This window comes from Catharus ustulatus, chromosome 24 (genome assembly GCF_009819885.2).
Source record: "Catharus ustulatus isolate bCatUst1 chromosome 24, bCatUst1.pri.v2, whole genome shotgun sequence".
Lineage (NCBI taxonomy): Eukaryota > Metazoa > Chordata > Aves > Passeriformes > Turdidae > Catharus > Catharus ustulatus.
Genome location: NC_046244.1, coordinates 7,912,254 through 7,936,822, shown reverse-complemented (window position 1 = coordinate 7,936,822; position 24,569 = coordinate 7,912,254). Strand labels below are relative to the sequence as shown.

Below are 24,569 nucleotides of genomic sequence, written 5' to 3'. Positions count from 1 at the left end.
AACACAGCAGGATTGCTAAATCGTGACAGACAACACCATCAAAAACATCCCAACTTTTGGAACACAAATCCAAGTGAGAACAGTAGCCACCCTGCTCTACAATCCCACTATAAGATACAAACAGAATAAAAATAACTTCTTTTGTTCCTCCCTGGAATATAAGTGCAGCACTGAGCCTGTACTGCAGCAGGGCCAATACAACACATTTTGATTTCAGGATTACACTGGGACAGTGGGAAACTCCCTGGATCCTGCTATAATATATCCAGGACACAATTAATTTGGAAATTCTCTAGTATATGGGCAAAACTTAAAACCTTATTCCATATTAAAACCAAAGGAAAGTAGCATCCCTTAAAAGAAAGAAACAAGGAGCAGTTCACCTTATTCTGTGTGAATAGAATATATACATTATAGGTAGAGGTTTGCCAATTACAGCATAACGCTGGAAATCTTCAGTGAAAGACGAAGAGCTTGAATAAATAAAGAAAATCAAAGGAAACACTGGAAAACCGACAAGCCTGATTCAATGCTTCAAGAAGAAATCATACTAAACACAAGATCAAGAACGCACCCATTTTGCTTCTCAGCAAAGAGTCTAAGGAAGCAAAATTTTCACTGTTTTACTACGTTAAAAGGTGGGGTGTTTCAAATCACACACAAAGAACACACAAACGCCTAGTACTGGACAGAGAGGGGACACGCCGCAGACAAAGGCTACCTAGCAGATGGAAGCAGAGAATAAACAATTAACCAGGAGAGCAGCAACCCAACCCCACGGCCGAGCGGGGGTCGCAGGTCAGGGACAGCCTGGGGACAGAAGGAAAGGGAAAAGCACGGAGCAGAGACACGGGGCGAAGGCAGAGCTTTCCAGGATCGTCCCTTGAGCACCGCGGGGTCCGAGCAGGGCCCAGCACGGCCCCGCGCCCCCTCCCCGTGGGCCCACCCGCCCCTCAGGCCCCGGCCCCGCGCACTCGCCTCGTCCGCGCTCAGCTCCTCCATCGCCTTCCTCTTAATGGTGCCCGGAGAGGGGGCGCGTTCCTCCGCCCCGCCGCGGGGCCGCTCCGAGGCAGCGCTCTGCTGCCGCCGCTGCCCCCCGGGCCGCCTCACAAGGGCATCTCCGGGGCGACCGCGCCGCGCCTCGCCCGCCGGCAGCACCGCCGCCCCCGGCCCGCTCCCCGCCGCCCACCCGCACCTCAGCTGCCGCCGCGGCCGAGCGGAAACCGCCCTCCCGGTGCCCTCGCGCCCCTCAGAGCTCTGGACCCCGGCCCCCGCCCGCCCGCGGCCGCTGCCCCGCGCAGAGATTATTCATCAAAACAACAGGGCGGCGGCGGCCATCTTGGGGATCACGTGACCCCGCGGGAGGCGGGGCACGCCGGGGCCGCGCGCGCGCCGCGCTGGCCAATGGCAGCGGCCCGAGAGGCGGGAGGGGCGGGGCCAGGGAAAGGCGGGTCCGGGGGGGCGGGGCCAGGGAAAGGCGGGCCCGGGGGGCGGGGCCCGAGAGGGGGCGCGGCGGGGCCCGTGAGTGGGGCGTGGGGCCCGTGAGTGGCGCGGCGGGGCGCGTGAGGGGGCGCGGCGGGGCCCGAGAGGGGGCGCGGCGGGGCCCGTGAGTGGGCGTGGGGCCCGTGAGGGGGCGGCGGGGCCCGTGAGTGGGGCGTGGGGCCCGTGAGTGGGCGCGGCGGGGCCCGTGAGGGGGCGGCGGGGCCCGTGAGTGGGCGCGGCGGGGCCCGTGGTGGGGCGCGGCGGGGCCCGAGAGGGGGCGCGGCGGGGCCCGTGAGTGGGGCGTGGGGCCCGTGAGTGGCGCGGCGGGGCCCGTGAGTGGGGCGGTGGGGCCCGTGAGTGGGGCGTGGGGCCCGTGAGGGGGCGTGGGGCCCGTGAGTGGGCGTGGGGCCCGTGAGGGGGCGTGGGGCCCGTGAGTGGGGCGCGGCGGGGCCCGTGAGTGGGGCGTGGGGCCCGTGAGGGGGCGTGGGGCCCGTGAGTGGGCGTGGGGCCCGTGAGGGGCGCGGCGGGGCGCGTGGAGGGGCGTGGGGCCCGTGAGTGGGCGTGGGGCCCGTGGCTCCGGTGGTCGTGAGGGGCCCGGGAGAGGCGGAAACAGGGGCGGGAACAGGGGCGGGACGGGGGCGCTGCCGCTGCCGCTCAGCGCCCGGGCGTGCCGCTGGAGGGGCGGCTCCGCCTCCACGGGGCCGGGGCGTGCCCGCCGCTGCTCCGCCCCGCCTCCAGCTGGCAGCCATGGCCCTGCCGGCCACGGTTCTCGTCGTGGGTCTCCAGCAGCGACGGGGACACGCGGGGGGGTCACCGCGGTGTCCCGCGGGCTGCCACGCGACCGCCACGCGACCGCCGCGCGAGCCCCCTTCCACCCGAGCCCACTCCACGCGAGCCCCTCCACGTGTGGCCACCCACTCGTGACCATCCCACGCGGGTTTCCACGCGAGTTTTTTCCACGCGAGTTTTTTCACGCGAGATTTTTCCACGCGAGTTTTTTCCACGCGAGATTTTTCCACGCGAGATTTTTCCACGCGAGTTTTTTCCACGCGAGTTTTTTTCACGCGAGATTTTTTCACGCGAGTTTTTTCCACGCGAGATTTTTCCACGCGAGATTTTTCCACGCGAGATTTTTCCACGCGAGATTTTTTCACGCGAGTTTTTTCCACGCGAGTTTTTTCCACGCGAGTTTTTTTCCACGCGAAATTTTACCGTAATTACCCGAATATAGGCGCACTCAAAATTTCATTACCGTAATTACCCGAATATAGGCGCACTCAAAATTTCATTACCGTAATTACCCGAATATAGGCGCACTCAAATTTTTCATTACCGTATTTACCCGAATATAGGCGCACTCAAAATTTCATTACCGTATTTACCCGAATATAGGCGCACTCAAAATTTTATTACCGTATTTACCCGAATATATGCGCACTCAAAATTTCATTACCGTATTTACCCGAATATAGGCGCACTCAAAATTTCATTACCGTATTTACCCGAATATAGGCGCACTCAAAATTTTATTACCGTATTTACCCGAATATATGCGCACTCAAAATTTCATTACCGTTATTACCCTAATAGACACACAGTCGCTACCATATTTACCCTAATATACGCGCACCCCACTACCATATTTACCCTAATATAAGCACACTCTGCCATGTTTACCCTTATATATGCGCACTCTGCCGTAATTGCCCTTATATATGCGCACTACCGTAATTCACTGTATATTGCCACGGCTACCGTAATTTGACGTGTATTGCCGCATTGCTGTAATTTAAGGTATGTTGCCGCAGTTACCATAATTTAACATATACTGCGGTCACTCGAATTACCGTAATTACCCAAATTACTGTATTTACCAAAATTACCATAATTACAAAAATCGTGTGGCCCCACAACCCCTCCCAGTCCATCCCAGTGCCCCCAGGGCAGGAGTGCCGGGGCCTGGGCTGCGTTTAAAGGCTACATCGATCTTGGAAAAATGTTTGCAAATCAAGCACCTGCCAGTAATTCGCTACTTTCGCGGCTCCTCGCTGCAAAAAATAGTGCACCTTATAGTCCGGTGCGCCTTATGGTCATGAAATTACTGTACTTAAGATTAGTTTGGTTTGGGGAATTTATTAGCAAAAATTAGACCTTTAACATTGGTAACAGCAGACTGATTTCCTGAGCCAGAGTTCTGACATTCAGGTTAATAACAGGTACAGGAGGCCGTTCTTGTCTGCAGAGCCTCCCTGCACACCAGGCTCCGGGGCAGAGCTGTTCCTGCAGGCAGCACCAGCACAGATTCAAGCTCTCTTGAAGACCTGTCTGCATACTTGATTCTCACAACGAAGCTCCTGCCAAAACCAAACAAACAGAAAAACAAAATTGAACACGCATCCTTTGCTACCTTCTGGCCATGCTAACAACTCACGCTTAACATTCCCAATTTAACTACACATTACAGTGAAACAATGAAGCTGTTCCAAAGCTCACCATGTACCATCCATTACACAGACTTGTGCACACCATGACCACATTATAAATCTAATTTTTGCCACACAGAGATATAGTCAGTAGAAATCTGAAGTCAGTACCAGGTGGAGGTCATCCCCTTCAAGCCAGTGAGTCCAGCCCCTGTTCTTCTTCTCCCCAGTCTGGACACAGACAAGTTTGTCATTTTCCCAGGTAACGAGGCTCTGTAGAACAGAGAACAAAAATGTGTTTCTGCGTGTCTGTCTCATACTTGTAGGATGTAGAAAATACTTGTAGAAAATGTGCATTTTCCTGGATAAAAGAAGATATTACTTCTGAGTGCAAGTGACACTCCTTGTCTATAACTCAGGCTCCTACTGCTGTCTTGCAGTACAAATACTACTCTTGAAACAAATTCATCTGGATTGATCATCACCACCTCATATATTCACTCTTACCTTGCATTTTCTGTTATCCAAGCCTTTATTATCTTCCTCAAACTCTTCTCCAACTTTGAATTCAAGCAAGTAATCTCTGAATGTGCTAGTGGTGTGGATGTAGAATGAATCACCATCTTGTTTGATCACTTTCTGAGGCTTCAGCATTTTTGCTATTTTGCGTGTTGCGAAGTCAATACCTTAGACAGAAGGCAAAAATATCAGAGTTGTGTTTATCACCAGCCATTTTGGCAGCCAGGAATTAACCTTTATTACTACCAGAAGCATTTCTTTGGTAGTTTGACCTTACTGCTATGCAGCATTTTGTTGTTTTATTGGAACCTTTTGTTCAGTTTAAAGCTGCACATTACACAGATTAATTTGTCCTCTTCTACTGTTTACTCTTTGAAAATCACTTTACTCAGTTTTTGCACAATTCCTATATAAGATTTCCAGGACTTTGAGCCAGAAGACTCCTGCAGAGAGTTGGCTTCCCCCACAGAGACACCCAAACTTGGTTCCAGACTTTATCCCCACTTAGCAAGAGGTTAATGCCAGTCTCATCCTTTGTCAGAGGACAGCCAATGAAAGAACCAACAAGAACTGTCTGCATTCTACACCTTGAAAATGAGCAGTCTTTAAAATTAAAGAAGACCCTTATGGGAGAAAGGAGGAGGGACAGAAGCAGATATTTTCACCTACCTAAAGCCACCATATAACCTTCAAAGTTGTCATTGCTGACAAGGTTCCAGGTTCCACTGAAATCCACAGGCATTGCCAGACAGCAGAGGGAAGATCCGGACAAAAATTCAAATGTCGTTTTGTAGCCAGGCCTTTTATAAGGCAGCCCGTGGGTGGGATGCAATCCCACCCCTCTGTGCTGGAGGGGAAGGGTGCTGCTGCTGAGCCAGTGGGTGAGAGGGGATTTCTGGAATGGCTTCAGCTGCGTTAGAGGGAAAAGTTCAGCGTGTCTGAAATCTTTGTGTGGAGCAAATGTTAGTAGCCCAAGAGCCACAATGCAAGCCAAAAACTCATTTAAACCGTTTTGTCCATTCTGTATACTTTAAAGGGACTGGTTTTGTCATTACTAAGATTTCCTGCAAGTTTATTAGACCTGGGGCTTTATGATGTGAAATCCAGATATTTGTTGAAAAGGTGATGCACCCCTGTGAAGACATGCTGTACTTGAACAGACACGGATTGAGTGTTAAACTGTGCACTGTACTATATCAACACATTTTAGAGCAGTACCTATGGCACAGAGATAAGAATTATATCATGTTGGTTTATGTCTGGAGTGAAAGCAAACAGAATTCAAAAGGTAATCTTGTGTATTTAGGAGATGTAGCTCCTGCCTTCGCTCTCTGTTCTTGACACATAAAAGAAAGCTGATACAGGAGCTGTTCCCACTGATGCTTTATTAGATGCTACACAGTGTGGCAGAACAGCAGCAGAGCACATGATGCAGCTGATAAGCTTCAGTGTTGGTCTTCACTTCAGTAAAGAAGTGAAAGAAATCCCTGATGACTCAGCAACGTGTTTTGAAAAGCAAATAAAAAATGCTTGAAGAGCAAGCACTTAGGGAATTTGTAAGTGAGGACATAAGGGATTTAGAGGTAAGGAAACACACCTATATCAACTACATTTACTTATTTATTTACTGACTTGTGTTAGGCTGAGTAAGAAGGATAATATTTTGCAGAGAAGTTTCCCCAAAGTTTAGTTCAGCTTCTGGAGCTGGCAGTCTGACCCACATGACTCACAGAATCATGCAAGTAGGAACTCAGGACGTCACAGCTTCTTTCCTGTTTGCAGCTGGATATTGTTCTTTAACCTACACTAAACCAGGAATGGCACAGAGAAATTGAAATTACTGTTTCCTCCCCACTCAAATAATAACATTTCACCCACAGTTTGGTGTTCTGAGGTTATGGTAGTAAAGCACTGTTGCAATACTACTGACTCTTGCAAGCAAAGAGAAGTCAGTACTTGGTAAGTCCCATCAAAGTCCAGACATAACATTTTAATTTAGATTATGCAGATAGTCTGGGGTGTAATCCTTTCTGCAAATCAGTATTTAAACCTCACACAAAGACCTCTAAAGGGCACCAGTTACTGTTTAAAGTCTCAGCCACAGAATTGCCTATGGAGCTCCTAAGCATTGCCTATTGCCCTGGCCACATTCTATGATGGTTCATTCCTTTCTCCCTTCAAATTTCTGCTTTTATTTTTGTGGAAATACTTTTCCCCACTTCCATCCTAGTTGCTGTGAAGCTCTGAGCATCTAACACATTCTCTTAGGGATATGGTCTAATTACAGAAGCAGATCAAGGGGGTCCTGCTGCTGCTGCAGCATTAATAAAATATTTTGAGCATAAATGACGTGTGGTGAAAGGGCTCTGTATTCTCTTGAGGGTCTGACAAGAGTCCACTCTGCACCCTGATGTGGTGTTCCTAACTGAGTGGAGCCTGAGTGTGCAGTTACAGGCAGGCTCCTGGATCCTGCAGCAGAAGCAGGGCTGCACAGGCAGCAGTCAGCCAGGATCGTGGGACGTGTCCCTGCTCTGCCCCACAGCTCCTGCCTGCCTGCCTGGGGAGCCTCACGTTCAGCTGGGCTGGAGCTCAAAAACCTGAGCAGAGCCATCCTGTGCAGATCCCATGGAAGAGCTGTTGACCCAGGAGAAAGCGCCTTGCAAACCTTGGCATTCTTAGTAAGGCACATAATCCAAACAACAATGAGATAGCAGCAAATAAAGGGAGGTAGAATTCTATCACCACAACAGTCACAGTGCCTCTGTAACTTATGTTCATACAATGCAGACAATACACTGTTAGATGTAAAACCAGACTTCTAGCAAAGAAAATATTTCACTTCTGATCAATATTGATATCCTACATTTTCTCTCTAGTAACAGAAAACAATTCTGGCTATACATAGTTATATTCTACTTATGGCTCAAAAGTAAAAGATATTTTATTATATGAAATAAATGTTTTATTTGTAATAAAGGGACAAGTGTCTGAGAATCAGTGCAATGACACTATTATTATTTTCTATTAAATCAATGCCTTTAAACCAGTTCCTGAGGTAGGTTTGTCCTTCCATCAGAAACAATACTGAGCTTAACACTACAGTCCCAGAAAGTTGAATGGAAAAGTAAAGTACAAGACACTTCTGGAAGCAAACTGCATGATAGCAAACAAGCAGCTGCATAGCTCAAAGGCAAGCAGTTCAAATCATGCTATACCTAGAATCACTTCAGCCAGGAAATTCTTCCCTTCCAGGATAGAGCTAAATTGCTTTTTTGAGGTGAATCACATGGTGACAATTTTTAAAAAATTTACATAGATTTACTCTAAGTAAATGGTACCTCTTGAAACCAAATAACTTTGTTAAGACACTGTCAGTTATTAAAAATATTTGTGTTACTGTTTTATGAATAGCAGAGTAGTTTGAGTTAAAACTAATCAAGACATTTTCATTTGTTTTGCTTACACATTTGCAATTTTCACGTACCAATGTGAATTCTTACACCCACTTCAGTGCACTGGGACAAAACATTAAAATGTGACAATCTTATCCCTGGACTTGCAAAAGGTTGTGTAGGTCCAATCACTGAGTGCAGCCAACCTCACTACCAACTGCAGATGTGCAGAATGCACACTGTGTACCTAAGAGAAACCCAGCCAGCCCCTAGAAAGCACTGCACTGAAATGCACTCTGTCCCCAGCACACAGCTCAGCTGCTCAGTGAGCCCCTGGGGTCGCTGGCGTGTTTCTGCAGGGGAGCCAGGAGCAGCCCTGCGTTGGTGTCCTCGCTCTCGGCGCTGTACAGCCCGTGCCTCTCGATGTAGGCGCGCACCGCCTCCGGCACCAGGTACCGCACGCTCTGCCCCCGCCGCAGGGCTCGGCGGATCTTGGTGGAGGAAATGTCGTTTGTGATCCATTCTTCCACTAGGTGGATGTTGTTCTTGTGTCTCCACAAAACGTCAGACTCATAGATGAATTTCTGGACGTTGTTTCCAGCCCTGCTGATGCACACAAGGCCGTGTTTTTCCACAATTTCGGTGATGTCCTCCAACTTCCAGAGATTGGGGACCCCAAAAGATTCCAGCATGTCACTTCCACAGAGCAGTTTAACCTGTGGGACACCTTAAAGAGAAAATTCAATGAGAAATAGGGCTTGGTTTAGGGCTTGGCAGATTTGAGCAAACTTGACAGGGACATTTAATTTCTTGGCTTTCTCTGTATCTTTGGTTAAGACGAGACAATGGAATTTTTAAAAAAGGTTCAGAGTATATAATTTATAATTAGTAGCTATAACACAGGATTTTTCTGAATAAAGGTTATGGGAGTCCCTTCATTAAAGGGATCTAATGCTCTATGCTGTGGAATCTAAGGGCATAAAGTTACTGAGTGACATCAGAACCAAGAGCTACCATAAAAGTTACTCATCCGTGCAATTCTCCTGAAATAACAAGGACCATTAACCATTTAATTTGCAAACAGACTTAACTCTTTACGGTCGGACTCTGATTTCTCTTTTTAATGGGCTCGTGCCTATTTGGCTCCTGTTTTCTCTTCCGTCCCAGCTTTGTTATGGGTACAGCATCCTGCAGACTATTACTGACATCAGCAGACAAAAGCTTCTGGTGATGATGCCTGCAAAACAGATGTATTTTAGGTATTTTAAAGATGTAGGAAAAATTTGGGATAGTATGGCCCGCCAAAGAACCTGTCTCTGCAGTTATCCCCCCATTAACACCATTCCTAATCTCTCTGTAGGTTCATGAGACTTTTTAGAGGCTGGCTGAAGAATACCTTAAAACTTTTAGTGTTTCCAACCACTCGCTCTGGCAGCTTTCCCAATCATCAACTTCCACCCAATCCGAGTTTTTTGTAGCCAGTTTTGCCATAGCCACTCGGTGATTGGCGCTGATCAGACCTTTCTTCTTGTACGCATCACCCACCGGTGAAATGATGCCTTTGACGACTTTGTATTTTCCTGTGGAAAAAAACACATCACACAAGAACATGCCAAGTGGTTGAGCAGATGTTACTTCCCCTGCATTGTATTTAACCTGTGACATAACCATTATCCACTGCACTGTGGAAAAATACAGGACATTCTGCACTGTCAGGGCAGCACAATGAGAGTTAGTGAGATATATCAGAAAAATATATTTCTATAAACTACAAACCCTGTGCTTTAGTTCTTTAAAATCAGTAATAAGCAACACATATATGAGCTCTCTCATAATGGCCTACATGGTTTTGTATAAGACATAAACACCTATCAGCTTCAGTATCTGGTCAGCATTTGCAAAAATATTTGTCCCTGTCAAACAAGCATTCATAGACTCAAGATATTCACCCTAACATTTAAGTGTGTGGTTACCAAAGCTATTCCAAATGATAAATTACCATACCTGTTTCATGGAAGTAGTCTTTAGCCAGCTCAAACAGCCTCAGGTGCATGTTGGTGATGGGGTTGAAGGACCCACAGGCCAGCAGCACCACTTCAATCTTCCCATCAGGATCCTCCATGGCCGCTCCCCAGGGCACGGAGCCAAGGGCAGAATGCTGGTGCCAGGTACCAGCCACTGCAGGAAATGCCATGAGGAAGGGTTAGTGGCACTTACTTGTGCTGCCAATAAGCAGAAGAGAAAATTTCAAGATCAAATTGAAAGCTGCATTTTTCTTCCATCAACCCGGCCTGTGACTGCTCACGTGACATTCTTTGTCCACTTTCTAAGAAATTAAAATATGAAATTAAAATATGAAACTTTATGAGAAGTTTAAAGAAACTTCATTTAAAGAAACTACATTTAAAGAAACTTCACGTGGAGAGGTTATCTGTCCTGATTGCAAGACAAACATTATTAGAATTTTGCACCTTTTTTAAGATGCCAGTGCCAATCAACTGCCAAGAGATACATAGGCAGGGAATTCCCTCGCTGAGTAACTTCCTTCTCGTGCTTATAGAGAGAAATTCAACATCCTGTGGCCATTCCTAGTCTTGCCACTCTAAACTGCAGTGAGCCTTTCCAGCACGAGCTATAGAACCAAGATTGTGTCACTTATTACACTGTTTTAAATTCTGGAGAAGAACAGCATCAACATTTCTTCATTTGGGATTTGCTGCTTTGTGTTGCAGCAAGTGTTAGGTGTACCAATGGAAAAACCGAGAAAAGTAAATTACAGAAGTTTATTAAAATCTGCAATGAAATACTGGGGGTTTCCCCTTTTCTAAAATACCACAGCTCTGTTGCAATTCTGAGTTTCATTTTCAGAAAGCTGTTTAAGAATTCTGAAAATAAGAACATTTCACTGTTTATCATTTAATTTCTCCTCACACTTCACACACATTTCTGCTTCTGTATTCTTTCCTGAGAATATCCTGGCTTGCCAAGATGTTTTCCCACACGTGGCCTAACAAAGGACAACTGCAATGGGCTGTTGCTGTTTGTGGGATGTCTGAGGCATCCCGAGGAGCACAGGACTCTCTGCCATTGTTCCTACAGCAACATCACCAGCTGGAGAAACCCCACAAGGTCACCCTCACATTGTGTCTCCCTTACAGAGGCTGAGTGATGTGAGGAGAGCATCACAGCCCAACCTTCTAACAGGGACCGTGTCCTCACATCAAACTGCCTGCAGATAAAAGGAACTCTTGCAAGGCTTCCTGTTTTGTACGTGCTAGTACTCTTCTGTGCTTTCACAAACTTTTAAAATGTTCTTTATTACTGCAGAGGTGCTCAGCAGTGGAAGGGGTGGTGGTGCTTGAAATGCAGCTTCACGGGGCACGGCTAGGAGAGTCACTATGGGAACAGGGAGGAGAGGAATCGGACTGTCTTTGTAATGCACAAATGCTACTTTCAACAGAGTGACTCATGCTGCAAAACTGAAAAAGGTAGATTTTTTCCTTTTTAAAAAAAAAAAAAGTGCAAAAAAGTAGAAAATGTTAAGATGGAAATATAGCGTGCCTTTTCGGGAGTTACTCAAATGTCCCTTTCCATGCTGCTAATCTTACAGTTTACAGAAACAGACAATCGCTGCCTCATAAACTCACCTTGCACGAAAAGACATCAAAATACGGCTACAGCAGGTCTGGGGATGGCTCTGGAGCCCAGCCTGGCACCTTCCGCGGATAAGCACGCGAGGATCCTTCGCTCAATTCCTTTTATGTTTCAGAGGCAAGTATCTGTCAAATATGTTTCTGTGTCGGTATATCTACAGAACACAAGCGGGATGTGGGCCTGCACGGGGGTCCGGTACCCAGCCAGCGAGCACCCCCTGCCCATCCCCGGTGAGCCGCGCTCCCCGTGCCCGCTCTGTGCCTGCTCACCGAGGGGCTGTGCCTGTTCTGTGCCTGCTCACCGAGGGGCTGTGCCTGTTCTGTGCCCGCTCACCCCCGGCTCCGGCCCCGCTCTGTGCCCGCTCTGTGCCCGCTCACCCGGGGCTGTGCCCGTTCTGTGCCCGCTTACCTCGGCTCTATCCCCGCTCTGTGCCCATTCTGTGCCCGCTCACCCCGGGGCTGTGCCTGTTCTGTGTGTGCCCGCTCACCCCCGGCTCCAGCCCCGCTCTGTGCCCGCTCTATCCCCGCTCTCTGCCCGCTCTATGCCCGGCTCTATCCCCGCTCTCTGCCCGCTCACCCCCGGCTCCGGCCCCGCTCTATCCCCCCTCTTATGCCCGCTCACCCCGGGGCTGTGCCCGTTCTGTGTGTGCCCGCTCACCCCCGGCTCCGGCCCCGCTCTGTGCCCGCTCTATCCCCGCTCACCCCCGCTCCGGCCCCGCTCTCTCCCCGCTCCGGCCCCGCTCTATCCCCGCTCTGTGCCCGCTCTATCCCCGCTCACCCCCGCTCCGGCCCCGCTCCGTGTCCCCGCTCCGTGTCCCCGCTCCGTGCCCGGGCCCGCGGGCCCGCTGCGCTCATTGGCCCGGGCGCGGCGGAAGCAGCGCCGCCGGAGCGGGATGCGCCCGCCCTGCCGCGGCCTGCCCGGCTGAGGGGTGAGGGGGCCGGGGCCGGGCGGGCGGAGGGGGGCGAGCGGGGCCGGAGCCCGGCCTGGAGGGGCGGGCGGGCCCGGGGAGAGCCCGAGTTCCGCCTTCTGCTCCCCGCAGGCCGCTCGGCGCTCCGTGCTCGGCCCGTCCGGAGCGAGGGCCGCGCTGCCCTGCCGCCCGGCCCTCAGAGCGGCCGTGTGTCCGTGTGTCCGTGTGTCCGTGTGGCTGTGTCTGTGTGTCCGTGTGGCTGTGTGTGTGTAGCCGTGTGGCCGTGTGGCTGTGTGTGTGTGTAGCCGTGTGTCCGTGTGGCTGTGGCTGTGGCCGTGTGGCCGTGTGTCCGTGGCTGTGTCCGTGTGGCTGTGTGGCCGTGTCCGTGTGTCCGTGTGTCCGTGGCTGTGGCTGTGGCTGTGTGTCCGTGTGGCTGTGTGTCCGTGTGTCCGTGTGGCTGTGTGGCCGTGTCCGTGTGTCCGTGTGTCCATGGCTGTGGCTGTGTGTCCGTGTGTCCATGGCTGTGGCTGTGTGTCCATGGCTGTGTCCGTGTGTCCGTGTGTCCATGTGTCCGTGTGGCTGTGGCTGTGTGTCCGTGCGGTTGTGGCTGTGTGTCTGTGTGTCCGTGTGTCTGTGTGTCCGTGTGTCCGTGTGGCTGTGTGTCCGTGTGGCTGTGTGTCCGTGTGGCTGTGTCTGTGTGTCCGTGTGGCTGTGTGTCCGTGTGTCCATGGCTGTGTCCGTGTGGCTGTGTGTCCGTGTGTCCGTGTGTCCATGGCTGTGTCCATGTGGCTGTGTGTCCGTGTGTCCATGGCTGTGTCCGTGTGTCCGTGTGTCCATGTGTCCGTGTGGCTGTGGCTGTGTGTCCGTGCGGTTGTGGCTGTGTGTCTGTGTGTCCGTGTGGCTGTGTCCGTGTGTCCATGGCTGTGGCTGTGTGTCCGTGTGTCCGTGTGTCCATGGCTTTGTCCGTGTGTCCGTGTGGCTCTGTCTGTGTGTCCGTGTATCCATGTGGCTGTGTCCGTGTGTCTGTGTGTCCATGGCTGTGTGTCCGTGGCTGTGTCCGTGTGTCCGTGTGTCCATGGCTGTGTCCGTGGCTATGTCCGTGTGTCCGTGTGGCTGTGCCTGTGTGGCTGTGTCCGTGTGTCCATGTGTCCGTGTGTCCATGTGTCCGTGTGTCCGTGTCCGCCCCCGGTTCCCCCCGCCGCCGGTGCTCCTCCGGCCCCCGCAGCCGGGCCGGCTCCTGAGCCGTGTTCCGAGGGGCGGCCCGAGAGTCCGAGCTATGTATATAGCTTCTGTATTTCAGAAATTGCTGCTTGATTTGGCGCTTGGGTTTATGCACTGTGCCTGTTGGAATTCCCTGCTGAAACGCCTCTTGCAATGAGGATAATTCTGTACACCCAGCCTTGCATTTCTGTATTTCCACTGCAAGGATCTCCGGGTGTTGTGATTAAACGTTCCATCAACAAGATATTGCATAATTTTAATATTTAGAGCATTTAAAATAACGTTTTAAATTGTTGATACAAACAATAAAATGTACTTTCTCTTAGGAGTGTCATGTAAAAACAACATTTTAATGTGAAAAGAGAAAATGGCTTCAAGAGGAACAACAGAGACCAGTAAACTAAAACAAAACTTGGAGGAGCAGTTGGACAGATTAATGCAGCAACTTCAAGATCTGGAAGAATGCAGGTAACAAAAATAGTTGCTTTCCTCTTATGTGGTTGGTAGAAGAAAGTGGTACCTTTCAAAAATCTTGCATGGGGGGAGCTTATTTATATTTGTGTTTTGCTGTGGCTTTCTGTTTTTAAATTACGTAAAATATTGGTGTCAGGTAGTAAAAATACCTTTTAAATCCTTTATTAAGATTGTTTTATATATCTGAGAAAAATGCAAGCAGAAATACTCAGTATTTTCTTTGAAATGTTATATTTCAGTGTGACTTTTAAACTCCTAATAGCTGAAATCACAGTTTTGCCCTCTGCTCTGTGGGATGTCTCAGGTTAAATCCTGGGAATCAGTGTGTCTCCTTGGGTCCTTCCTAGAGAGGAGCTGGATGCAGATGAGTACGAAGAGACCAAGAAAGAAACTCTAGAGCAGCTGAGTGAGTTCAATGACTCCCTGAAGAAGATCATGTCTGGAGATATGACTTTGGTGGATGAGCTCAGTGGCATGCAACTGGTAAGGGTGATGTGTTGCTGAAAACGTTTGTGTTCTGCCTGGAGTTGATGAAACAGCAAATAGAGACAAGTGATTCACTGTGATTTTTATGTGATATCTAGATCTATGTAGCTAATGCTTTTTATAATTTAATGCACTTGTGTATGTAAAAAAACTTGGATAGGTGTCATCATTTTAAAAGGGAAAAGTCCCATTGATGAATTACAGCCTTAAAACTGTAGGAAATTAAGACCTGGACAGAAATGAAAAGTTTCACAGCTCTTTCTCAGTCTAGTTACATTAATTAGAGGATTCTTTAAGCCCTCCATAAAGGTCATAAAGGTAATTTTTTTTAAATTTCACTTCCTTAGTTATGAAATTAAAAAGATGAGCTGTGTATATCAAATGATGCAGAGGATACTAATGATTCTCTCCAGCCCTCATTAATCTCATCCTGCTGCTGTAGTTTGTGATTCCTGTTAGTCCTGGTCATTCTTGCTCTTCTCCTTGCAGGCAATACAAGCAGCCATCAGCCAAGCATTTAAAACTCCAGAAGTGATTAGGATGTTTGCAAAGAAGCAGCCAAGACAATTGAGGACAAGGCTGGCAGAGGTGAAGGCTTGTGTTTTGTTTGAGGCAGACTGATTCAAGAATGTAATGATTGCAAGGAAAGCCCTGAGAGTGCTGGAAAACTTGGTCATAAAGTCCAAAAGAGATGGAGAGGTTCTCTTTCAGAATTTGTTCAGTTTTAAATGTTTATTGAGGTAATGGGGACAGCCATGTGTATTTCTTGAGTTATCTTCTGTCTTCTTGCTTGAAAGCAAAGATGGGATTAACAGAGTGAGCTGAGGAAATTGCATGTGTAAAGTCTGTGATTGTACTGAGGGCTGCAGAGTTCACTCGGTGTTTCAGGGGTCTAAAATGAAGATCCAGAAAAAGGGAAATCAAATGTGGATCCTCCATGGTATCAGTGATGTGTGAATACATAATATTAAATTATTATCATTTTTTGATAAAAAGAGATCCACGTTTGGAGAAATCAAGTAATTCAAGGTTAGGGGTGAAGAGTATTTGCTGAAAAGCTTCACAGACATCTTTTAAATCACAGACAACTCTGTCCCTTACTGCTGCAGGTCCGTGACTACTGATGATATTTTTAGGCTCTTGCTGCTGTGTTGGGTGAAATAATGGGAAGCTTACATATTTTGACTTTTTTTCCCCTGGTGTGCAGATGGACAGAGACTTAATGGTTGGGAAGTTGCCACGAGACCTGTACACCCAACAGAAACTGGAAATCCTGACTGCCCTCAGAAAGCTTGGTGAGAAGGTAAGGCCTTGGTATGATAGTCAGGTGAATAGAGTTTTTTACCTATTTAGGAGGAATTTGAAATGATTAAAATAAAAAATTACAATTTCATAAGCAAATGATAAAATGCAACTTGCTGTAATTTTATATAATGTTCTTCTATTTTAATGCCAAACTCTCTGAAGCTGAACATGTATCAAATAGTTTGGTACCTTTCTCTAAGGCTGTTTCTACTTTTAAATACTTCCTCTGGTGGGCTGTATGCGTGAATCACACACCAGCTGGTACAAGGTGATGGTTTTATAAAAGCTACAAAACAAATCTTTTACTGTCCACTAGCACCAACTCATCAGGAACTATTTTAGACCTCTGACATGTATCCAGCTTCACTTTTATAGTGTTGGTTATGTCTACCCCTGGGTATGAGATAAAGAAATTGGAGAGATGAGTGATAAATTCATTGTTGTCCCAGTGATCCACCAGAGGCAGAAAAAGCCCTGGGTTTGCCACCAGAGGGAGGAAGAGAAGTTGCTTCTCTTTGTGGATGGTGTATGAAGAAAATGGGTTGCTGTGCATCTCTGTACTTTAGCTTTTCTAGGAAATGAAGGAATGTAATGGGAAAGATCAAGTGCAGTACTTAAAGGAGCTGCAGTCCAAGTAGTTGCCAAAGCAAAGTCTTTCCCTCACAATATTTTATTGCTTGACTGTCAAAGGAAAAACAAAATGTTTATAAATTGTGTGAAGGCTAGTTAAGATTGTGAACTGATTGCATGAAGCTATCTGATCTTCTTGGAATGAGCTCCTTGGACCACAACATCATTTCACCTCACCACACTCTGACCTATCCTCTTCATCTTTAAAATGATCAGCAGCCTGCTCACAGAGAGTGTGCTAGGACAGCAATCTCACATCTGTTCTGGATGTGAACAGTGACAGCAGATACTGTGTTTGTCTGCACAACATTGCAGAGTGTTAAGTAGCTGTATGCTTGCTTATAAAGCCAGCACAGGCAGGTAAGTAATGTTTTCCTCCATTCCAACATAATCCTGAATGTCTGCACCTGAATTTTATATTTCTAATAAATAAACTGATGCAAACACCGTGAAGGGTTTGACACACATGCTTTGCTGTAATAAAGATGTGTATCTGAGGCTAATTAAATGAGTGACTTTTAACTTAGAATATCTGAACCTTCCAAATGTAGGTTACTGCTTCATTATTGTAAATATTTTATGGGCATCTTTCACAAGGCATCAGAGCACATACATAAAAGTAAAATATACATGGGGAAGTGTCACTTGAAAGGAAGGGAACAATTTCTAAGTCGTTGGCTCTTAACATGGTCAAAGCTGGCAGTGACTTCTTCTTTTTGCTTTCCTCAGTGGATGACAGGAATTAAACTTAGTGCATTACTGTGCTGACCATGTGACAAAAAAGTTATTGACACAGGTACAGTGTGACCCTTTAATAAAAAATGGTCACTGGAAATCAGCACTGCCTGGGCTGACAGGAGCCAGGGGGGAAATGCAGTGCAAGGGGAAATAACATCTGCTTTTGGTTTAGGTTTGTGTGGTAGATAACACTGCCACTAAAAGCTGCAAATGGACAATTGCTGTAACCTGCCCTAGCTCTTGTAGGTGCACAGCTGGATGGTGGGGTGTGCACAGTTAAGGTATCAGCTGCACAGCTGTGTTTTTTATTTAGCTCACTGGTGATGATGAGATGTTCTTGTCAACAAATGCTGGTACAGCCCTGAGCCAATTTGAGAGAGTCTCCAGTGACCTTGGTAAGTTTTCATTCTCAACTTCTGATTCCTTTGCCTCATTGAACACTGATTAATAGAAGTATGTCTGGTTCCCCTATGAAAGAGAAAATATGAACAAGAGATTCATGCCATTAAATGTTAATAAATGTTTTTTTAACAATGAGACTCTGATACACTACCATGGGGAAAAAGTAACACAGCAAATGAATGCAATGCCATGAAATGCCAAGGGTGCCTGTTAGCTGAAGGCTTGAGTCATCTGTATCAAGCAGAGATGCTCTCTTAGGATTAAACACAGATCTTTTTTGCATTAAAGACTCTATTCAGGAGAGCCTTGTCCTCTGCTTGATGCAGAGAATTTGGCACTTATTGGCACACTGTCAAAATACAGCTTTAAAGCACTCTTCCTGCCATGATCCACAATCACACCTCTGTGTCAGATCAAGAGTTCAGCTACAAAAGGCATGAAATAAGCACACCAGTTCATTGTAGCAGTAGCTAAATCTGGGATGGAAGAGCTATGAATGGCAGGAATGTGCCAGACTAGCTCAGTACAAATAAACTGTCTGGGTTTCAGCTTTCAGCTCTGCTCTCCCTGCCAGTGTGAGCCAGGTGAGAACCCTCTGTTCAGGAGGGGACTTCAGTAGTAGCTCTGTGTGTGGGGGATGTTACCAACTCCATTCCAGCTGCAAACACAAATCACAAACAAATCACAGCTCTGCAAGGGAAGCTGGAGGAAAGGGAACTCCATCCCAGCCAGGCCCAGTCAGACATGGCTGCTCTAGACCTGGCAAACCTGTGTGGGTTTTTTTTTTTTTTTTAATTAGCTCAAGTGTTCTAGTTTTCACAATGAAGGTTTGATTTCTTTGGATCTCAAATGTTTTGCTTGATTTCAATTGTATATAAGGTAATTCACAATTTCCACTAATACTTACTGAAAATGCTTTTTCCCCCTCAGGATCAGGAGACAAAGTCTTTGCCCTTGCAAGTGTTGAAGTAGAAAAGGCAAAACAATGAAGAGGTTCATGAGGCTTGTGTCTCCAGTTATCAGCAGCATTGGATTTTGGTCATACTGCATTTGGTTTTTCTGTTTCTAGCATGTTGAAAAAGGCAAAGCAAAACAAAAAACCCAAGCCCTAAACTTCTTGGGTCCTTAACCTGAAGATACGAAGTAAAACAGCCTTAAGTGCACTTTGGTGTCTGTACCCTTTAAGTAATACAAGCTCTGAGGCTGAACACTAAGTGGAATTCTAAAACAAAAGCATGGTATGACTGTCTTTGGAAAGAGGCAGCTCTTTTGAACTTCTCTGAATGTGTATTTCTCTAACTATTAAAACTTAATCTTTTTGCATGTGGTTGTAGCAAGCAGATCTTTTTAAGAAGTGGTCCTGATGATTTTTTGGGTGAATCTTCACATTGTCTTAATTTTTGTCTGGACTCCCTGCTGAGTAGTTTGTGCTAGGAAAGCACTGAAGCTTTGGGAAATGGATGTAGTTTATTGAAATGCCATCTTTCTACAAACTGTTTGCAGAAGACCCAAAAGAAGCCTGGATGCTGATCACTGGCCCTTGGCTGCTTGTTTGCCGTGCACATGAATGAGCACTTTGTGTCCCAGCCCTGGCTGAGGACAATGGCAGCCCTGTGGGGAGGCTTCTGGAGTCGTTTAACCTTGTGTATTGAAAGGACAGGGAATTGCTAGGACATGGCAGAGAGATGCTCTTTCCATGGCTCTTCCTTCAGCTCTGGTGTGTGACTGCACGCTGCTGTTATTGCAGAGGGGGCAGGAAATAACTTGCAAGTGGAAACAAGTTTGAAAAGGGAGAAGCTCCCCTTGTGTGATCAGTGCTAGTGTTGCTCAGTCTCAGTGGTGTGCTATAGAGGGGACAGTGTCTCCACTGGATCCTGAATAAACTTGCCACAGGAGTTTCTGAAATCTCCTGTTGTTGAATTTTTAGCACAGAAACTAAAAATTAACATGTCAGTCATCACTTAGAGTGCGCTTACAGGCCATAAATACCCTATAAATTAGCAAGTTTGTCTAATTGTAAACTAGGACTGGAGTAGACTAGAAAATGTGTTTCTGGACTATATTTTGCTTTAACAAATGTGCTTTTGATAGCTAGCATTTAAGAAATGAAAGGATACATGGTATAGACAGCATAATTTGTTTTTCACTGATAGAACTTTTTTCTCCCTGTTTTTAAAAAGCCTTTATTGAGGAGGGGTCTTTTGTCCATTCCAGCAGAACTATTTTCCTGTCTGGGACAGCATTGTGTTCTCTGACAAAGGCTGATTGCAGCTTCATAGCTGAGAGCAGCTTATTAAAAGGCATTATTAGACTCTGAAATTATGGGAAACAAAACAGTCTGGGGACTGGAGCTGCCTTCTTTTCCTTTCTGCTCATTACTGGTGCTAAGGAGCTCTCTCCCCATACACCCCCAGCCTGCTTGCAGCATTACTATGTAAATTAAATCTCTCAGCACTCACAAAAAGTTTACAGTACAATGGCATGGAAATCTTTTTCCTTGTAGCTTGAGAGGTGTAAGTTTCCAGGAGAAACTTTTTTTTAATTGGTTTGTAAATATTTCAGGATTTTTGCAAATTCCTGTACTGCGGGCAGTTGTAACATTCCAATTAAATTGATCCTTGACTGAACATCTTTCTTTGCTTCTGCTCTTGGAGGGATCTCTGGTGATTTGGTGAACAAAGATGAGACTGAGATCAGTGACCAGTATTGCAGCTTTGGAGTCAGGTCAGACTTCTCTTCTCAGGAGCTGTGAAGGGTCAGAAATCAGAGCTGTACCCAGAGACTGGCTGTGTCCTGCAGGATGCCCTGACCACAAATGTGATTTAACAGGGAAGCTGCTGCTGATGTGAAGCTGTTCATGTGTTGACCCTCACAGACAGTTAAGTAACCTCTTGAAGTAGTTAGATTGGTTTCAGGTATAGTAAGTTAATTGGTGTGTTGTGCTAAGTATTTTGCTACATAATCCTGGGATGTACCTCCACCACCATCTTAAATCTTTCTGCAGGGGCTGGGAAAAAAGTCCATAATTATTTATTATAATAATGATTTCCTCAAATAAAAACTGATAACAAAAGAACAACTGCTAAATGAAAGCATGGGTTTGTGTTGAACAAACAAGCTTGTGATGTGTGAGTTCCATCCCCAGTTCAGTTGGACCCGGGCAGATCACTCATTCTGTACACATCTTTATTCCTGGAGTAAAATACAGATTATGATCCTCAAATATCAAGTGCTGTGAAGTTGTTATTGATCATACATTGCTTTGAAGATTAAAAGTGCTTTGTTTTTTGTTTATCATTTTACTTCTGAAATAAGAATTGTAAAGTACAGTAGCTTTAGACACATCAGCAAAGTTCCCAGAGTCCTTTTTTGCCCGTATATAACCTCCTTGTTTTAATCTTCTTCCTCTACAGAGTGAATTCAGTGATTGTACTGATCTGAAAGAAAAAGTGTTAGAAAATTTAATCTTCAAATGTTCTGTCTCTCTTTCTTCTATCTTTGTCTCCTTGTGTTATTTCCCTTCTTTGATCTTGAATGGAAAAGTAGCAAGTTATCTTTGTGTTGAAGAAAAAATACAAGATTTCTTAAGAGATACCTTAGTTTCTCATGCTACTTTGCTTGTAAAAGTCCAATTCATTCTGACAGAGAGCTCTGTGTTAATGACACCCTGTGGCCAGGCAGCTCAGGCTGTTTCATTAGTGGCTGGAATGGGATTGATGCATGATTTTGGTGGATATGAATTATCAGACTAAGTCTGACATATAAAAAATTAACAAAAGAAAAAGAGATTCCAAACTAAAAACCAAGTCCTTCATTGGATACCACGCACATCTGGGAGAGGGAGTTTTCATTATTGTTGTGTGGTGTGGTTGAATCCTGGGTAATGAAAGCAGGGATTGTGTGTGCAGATGCTGCTGGAAGCCCTTAATGAGAGGGGGATGCCAACAAGTACAGAGGGACTTGGGGGGTGGAAGCAGCTGTGCTGTGAAGGAATCCTAAATGAATTTCAGAGCTGATTAAGAAAGAATTGGAGATCAGGAAGGACAGGGTGAATTGAGAGAATTTTTCTAAGTCAAGTAGGGATTCGGAGGAAAAGGTTTCATGAAGTTTTGGCTTACTAGAATAAACAGCAGCCTCATTAAACAAGAGATTAGGAGCTATTGAAAAGAAAATTCCGTTTAATCTGATAGATTTCTGTAAAATAATATCAAGTCTTTATACAATACTTGTCAAAATGTTAGACTTAACCTTTAGATAATTAAACTTCTAACATTCCCTTGCTGAGGGTTAGGTCAAGCAGTGTGATGATTGGGAAGGAACAGATTTGATCAAGTGCAGCTCTGTGTTGTGTTTGCTGTGGGAAGGCTCTGTGCATTCCCATGAGACATGAACAATATTTTACTCTATCTCTTGCAGAGCTAGCATAGTTGAGAGGCCTCTTGAGCATCCATCATGTCTTGTGATGATACAAGTGACTGATGGCAAGATTCACCTTGCTTGGTAGCTAAACATCTCGGTAAGCTCGAAGGGAATAAACTGAGGTGGGGCAGGAGCTCAGTTTTAAAGAAATAAATCTGAAATTCTCCCAGGCTGGAGGAAGCCTTGTGGTATCCCTCCCTGCTAAAACCCTTTCTAAATGAATGCAGGATGTTAAATTGATGATGTGTAAGATTGCATTACACTGCTGTGCAGTCAGCCAGCTGAATGAGGAGAGCTAGACAGTACTTAGTCATAAAATGGTGTTGTGCCCATGATGTTATCAGTAAGGAAATTCATACTATTGCAGGGATGCAAATGATGGCTTAATTATATGCTCCCACTAGCATAAGATGCTTTTAGATCTTTCCCTCAGACTCATGTACTGTGCTAATTAACAGTAATCCAACTGGAGGATCCCAGAGCAATGCTTCTGCATATTTTTTTCAGCTTATGCTGGAGCTCTTATGTTCTTTTCTTAAATAATTAATAATCATTACTGCCTGCTGTGCTGTGGGTATGTGCCAGTGATCTCAGATCCCAGCACATTTGCACCATTCCTGTTCCTGTCAGAGGCTTGGGTTTGCTCTTTGCAGAGGCTTTCATGTTAAGCCCTTCATTAGCTGGCAGTGGGGTTTGGATTTCAATGGCATCGGGCTTTGATGTCATTAAGTATCAAGCTGTTAAAGGAAGCGCCACCTATTTCATTACTGTAACTATCTTTATGCAATTAAGTTAAATACCAAGTAGAAAACAGATGCATTTTACTAAATAACACTTGGTACACGAAACATTTTTATCTCCAGGAGTTTTGTATTTACCTCGCTGGCCTCACCAATGCACCCAGTAAGGAATCAGGGTTACTGTTAACCCAGTGGGAAACCATGGTGCAGATGAGTGATGGAGCGGGGTGGAGAGCCCTTGGTGGCTTCTGTCGTCTTAGGTTTTTAGTTTTAATTAATTCCTCTCTGTGTTCACTGGGGTTTTACTGTTCTTCAGTCAACGTAGATGAAGCACTACTTTATTCTTGAGTGCTTCAATGACCAAATGACCACTTATTCTAGTTAGAGATTGGCATTTTCTGTACTGGCCGAACGAGCTGGAGCTGTACTGGGTATTGCGGTGTCTGTAACTTTCTCAGCGCAGCGTTACTGAGCAGCGCCCTGCTGGGATGGATCGGGGCTGGCAGCAGCGGGGGAGCCGGGCCGGCCCGAGCCGTGTCCCGCACACCGTGACCCGCACACCGTGACCCGCAGGTGAGTGCGTGCGGCTCCGGCCGCGGCCCGGCCAGCGCTGCCCCCGCGGGCCGCCCCTTCCCCGGGCCTGCCCCGCTCCCCTCCCCGGGCCTTCCCCGCTCCCCTCCCCGCTCCCCTCCCCGGGCCTGCCCCGCTCCCCTCCCCGCGTCCCCGCCCCTTCCTCCCGGCCGGCTCTCGCTGCTGCCTGCGGCGCCGCCGCTGCCCTGGGCGCCGGGACGCGGCGGGTCCCTCCCCCGGAGCCGCCCAGGCACCTCCCTCGGGCGGCCGCGGTGAGTCACGGCGGAGGAGGAGGAGGCTCGGCTCCGCTCGCCGCTCTCGCCCGCCCGTGCCCAGCGCGCCCCGCCGCCGCCCGAGCCGCCGGAGCGCCGGGGCCGCGGGCCCCGCACCAGGTGAGCGCGGTGCCCTTTGTGCGCGGCCGCGAACAAAGGCGCTCGGCCGGCCGGGCCTCCCCGCTCCGCGCTGCCGGCCCCGGCAGGCCCCGGCCCCGCCGCTCCGAGCCGGGGCTGCCCCGGCCATCGGCTGCGCTCGCCCCTCACGGCACCGGGCGCCGCTCTCGGGGTCCCGCCCCGGCCGGGGCTGCGCTGCCCGGGCAGGTGAGCTCGGTCCCGGCCGGGTGCCCGGGCAGGTGAGCTCGGTCCCGGCCGGGTGCCCGGGCAGGTGAGCTCGGTCCCGGCCGGGGTGTGCTGGAGCTGGGGCAGGTGAGCTCGGTCCCGGCCGGGCTGTGCTGGAGCCGGGACAGGCTCGGCAGGTGTCCCGGTCCATCCATGGAGCGCTGCTCGGGCAGCGCCCTGTGCCCGCCGTGCTCCGGCATCCCGGCCCTGCCCGAGCGCCTGGGACAGAGCTCGGTAAAGCGCTTCCCTCGGGGGTAATTCCTGCCTGGCTAAAAACTGTGTTTCCAGAGCCTCTGAGGCAGCACCCGGTAACTTGCAGTTTACATGGACGGTATTTGTTGGCACACGTTAGTTTTTACCTGTTGGGAGGATGCGGAGAGAGGGACAGCATCACCCTCCGGAGCAGGATGTGTCAGAGACAGCCAGACCTGAGCCTCGTGTCTGCTCAGCATCCAGATGTGCTCCATCAGGGCATGCTTGCCTCTCAGACTCGGCTTTGCTTTCTCTTCGAGAAGAGAGTATTTTGCTCTGTTGTACATCATCTTTTATTTGTCCATTCCTCATCTTGGCATGTTGAACAGGGTGAGCTTTGA

The 24,569-nt window shown here is 47.7% G+C and overlaps 4 protein-coding genes across 6 annotated transcripts in view; 1 reads left to right on the top strand and 3 right to left on the bottom strand.

Moving 5' to 3' along the window:
- The window catches only part of UBE4B (ubiquitination factor E4B), a 32,478-nt gene extending 31,380 nt beyond the window's left edge, over positions 1-1,098 (bottom strand). The window contains exon 1 of the mRNA XM_033079424.2: positions 979-1,098. Coding sequence (XP_032935315.1) covers positions 979-1,002 — 24 coding nt within the window. The 5' untranslated portion in view covers positions 1,003-1,098. The remainder of the gene's footprint in view (positions 1-978) is intronic.
- A 2,497-nt stretch (positions 1,099-3,595) lies between these two features.
- RBP7 (retinol binding protein 7) lies at positions 3,596-5,703 on the bottom strand. The gene is made up of 4 exons (XM_033079731.2): positions 5,094-5,703; positions 4,413-4,591; positions 4,077-4,178; positions 3,596-3,836 (listed from the first exon to the last, which is right to left on the bottom strand). Exons 1-4 carry the CDS (start codon positions 5,164-5,166, stop codon positions 3,786-3,788), a joined length of 405 nt encoding a protein of 134 aa, XP_032935622.1. The 5' UTR covers positions 5,167-5,703; the 3' UTR covers positions 3,596-3,785.
- Positions 5,704-6,029: 326 nt separating this feature from the next.
- NMNAT1 (nicotinamide nucleotide adenylyltransferase 1) lies at positions 6,030-11,552 on the bottom strand. The gene is made up of 5 exons (XM_033079728.1): positions 11,464-11,552; positions 9,821-9,994; positions 9,213-9,396; positions 8,908-9,053; positions 6,030-8,543 (listed from the first exon to the last, which is right to left on the bottom strand). The coding sequence occupies exons 2-5, from the start codon at positions 9,936-9,938 to the stop codon at positions 8,131-8,133; spliced, it is 861 nt and encodes a 286-aa protein (XP_032935619.1). The 5' UTR covers positions 9,939-9,994; positions 11,464-11,552; the 3' UTR covers positions 6,030-8,130.
- Positions 11,504-24,569, top strand: part of LZIC (leucine zipper and CTNNBIP1 domain containing) — a 26,752-nt gene continuing 13,686 nt past the window's right edge. Inside the window, exons 1-7 of one of the 3 annotated variants that reach the window (XM_033079730.1) lie at positions 11,504-11,587; positions 13,925-14,066; positions 14,420-14,555; positions 15,048-15,146; positions 15,766-15,861; positions 17,545-17,626; positions 18,564-20,862. In XM_033079730.1, the coding sequence (XP_032935621.1) occupies positions 13,966-14,066; positions 14,420-14,555; positions 15,048-15,146; positions 15,766-15,861; positions 17,545-17,626; positions 18,564-18,622 (573 nt within the window). In that variant the 5' untranslated portion in view covers positions 11,504-11,587; positions 13,925-13,965 and the 3' untranslated portion in view covers positions 18,623-20,862. Of the gene's footprint in view, positions 11,588-12,337; positions 12,399-13,924; positions 14,067-14,419; positions 14,556-15,047; positions 15,147-15,765; positions 15,862-17,544; positions 17,627-18,563; positions 20,863-24,569 lie in introns of those variants that run through there. The other 2 variants (XM_033079729.2, XM_042779966.1) reach the window with 2 other exon arrangements.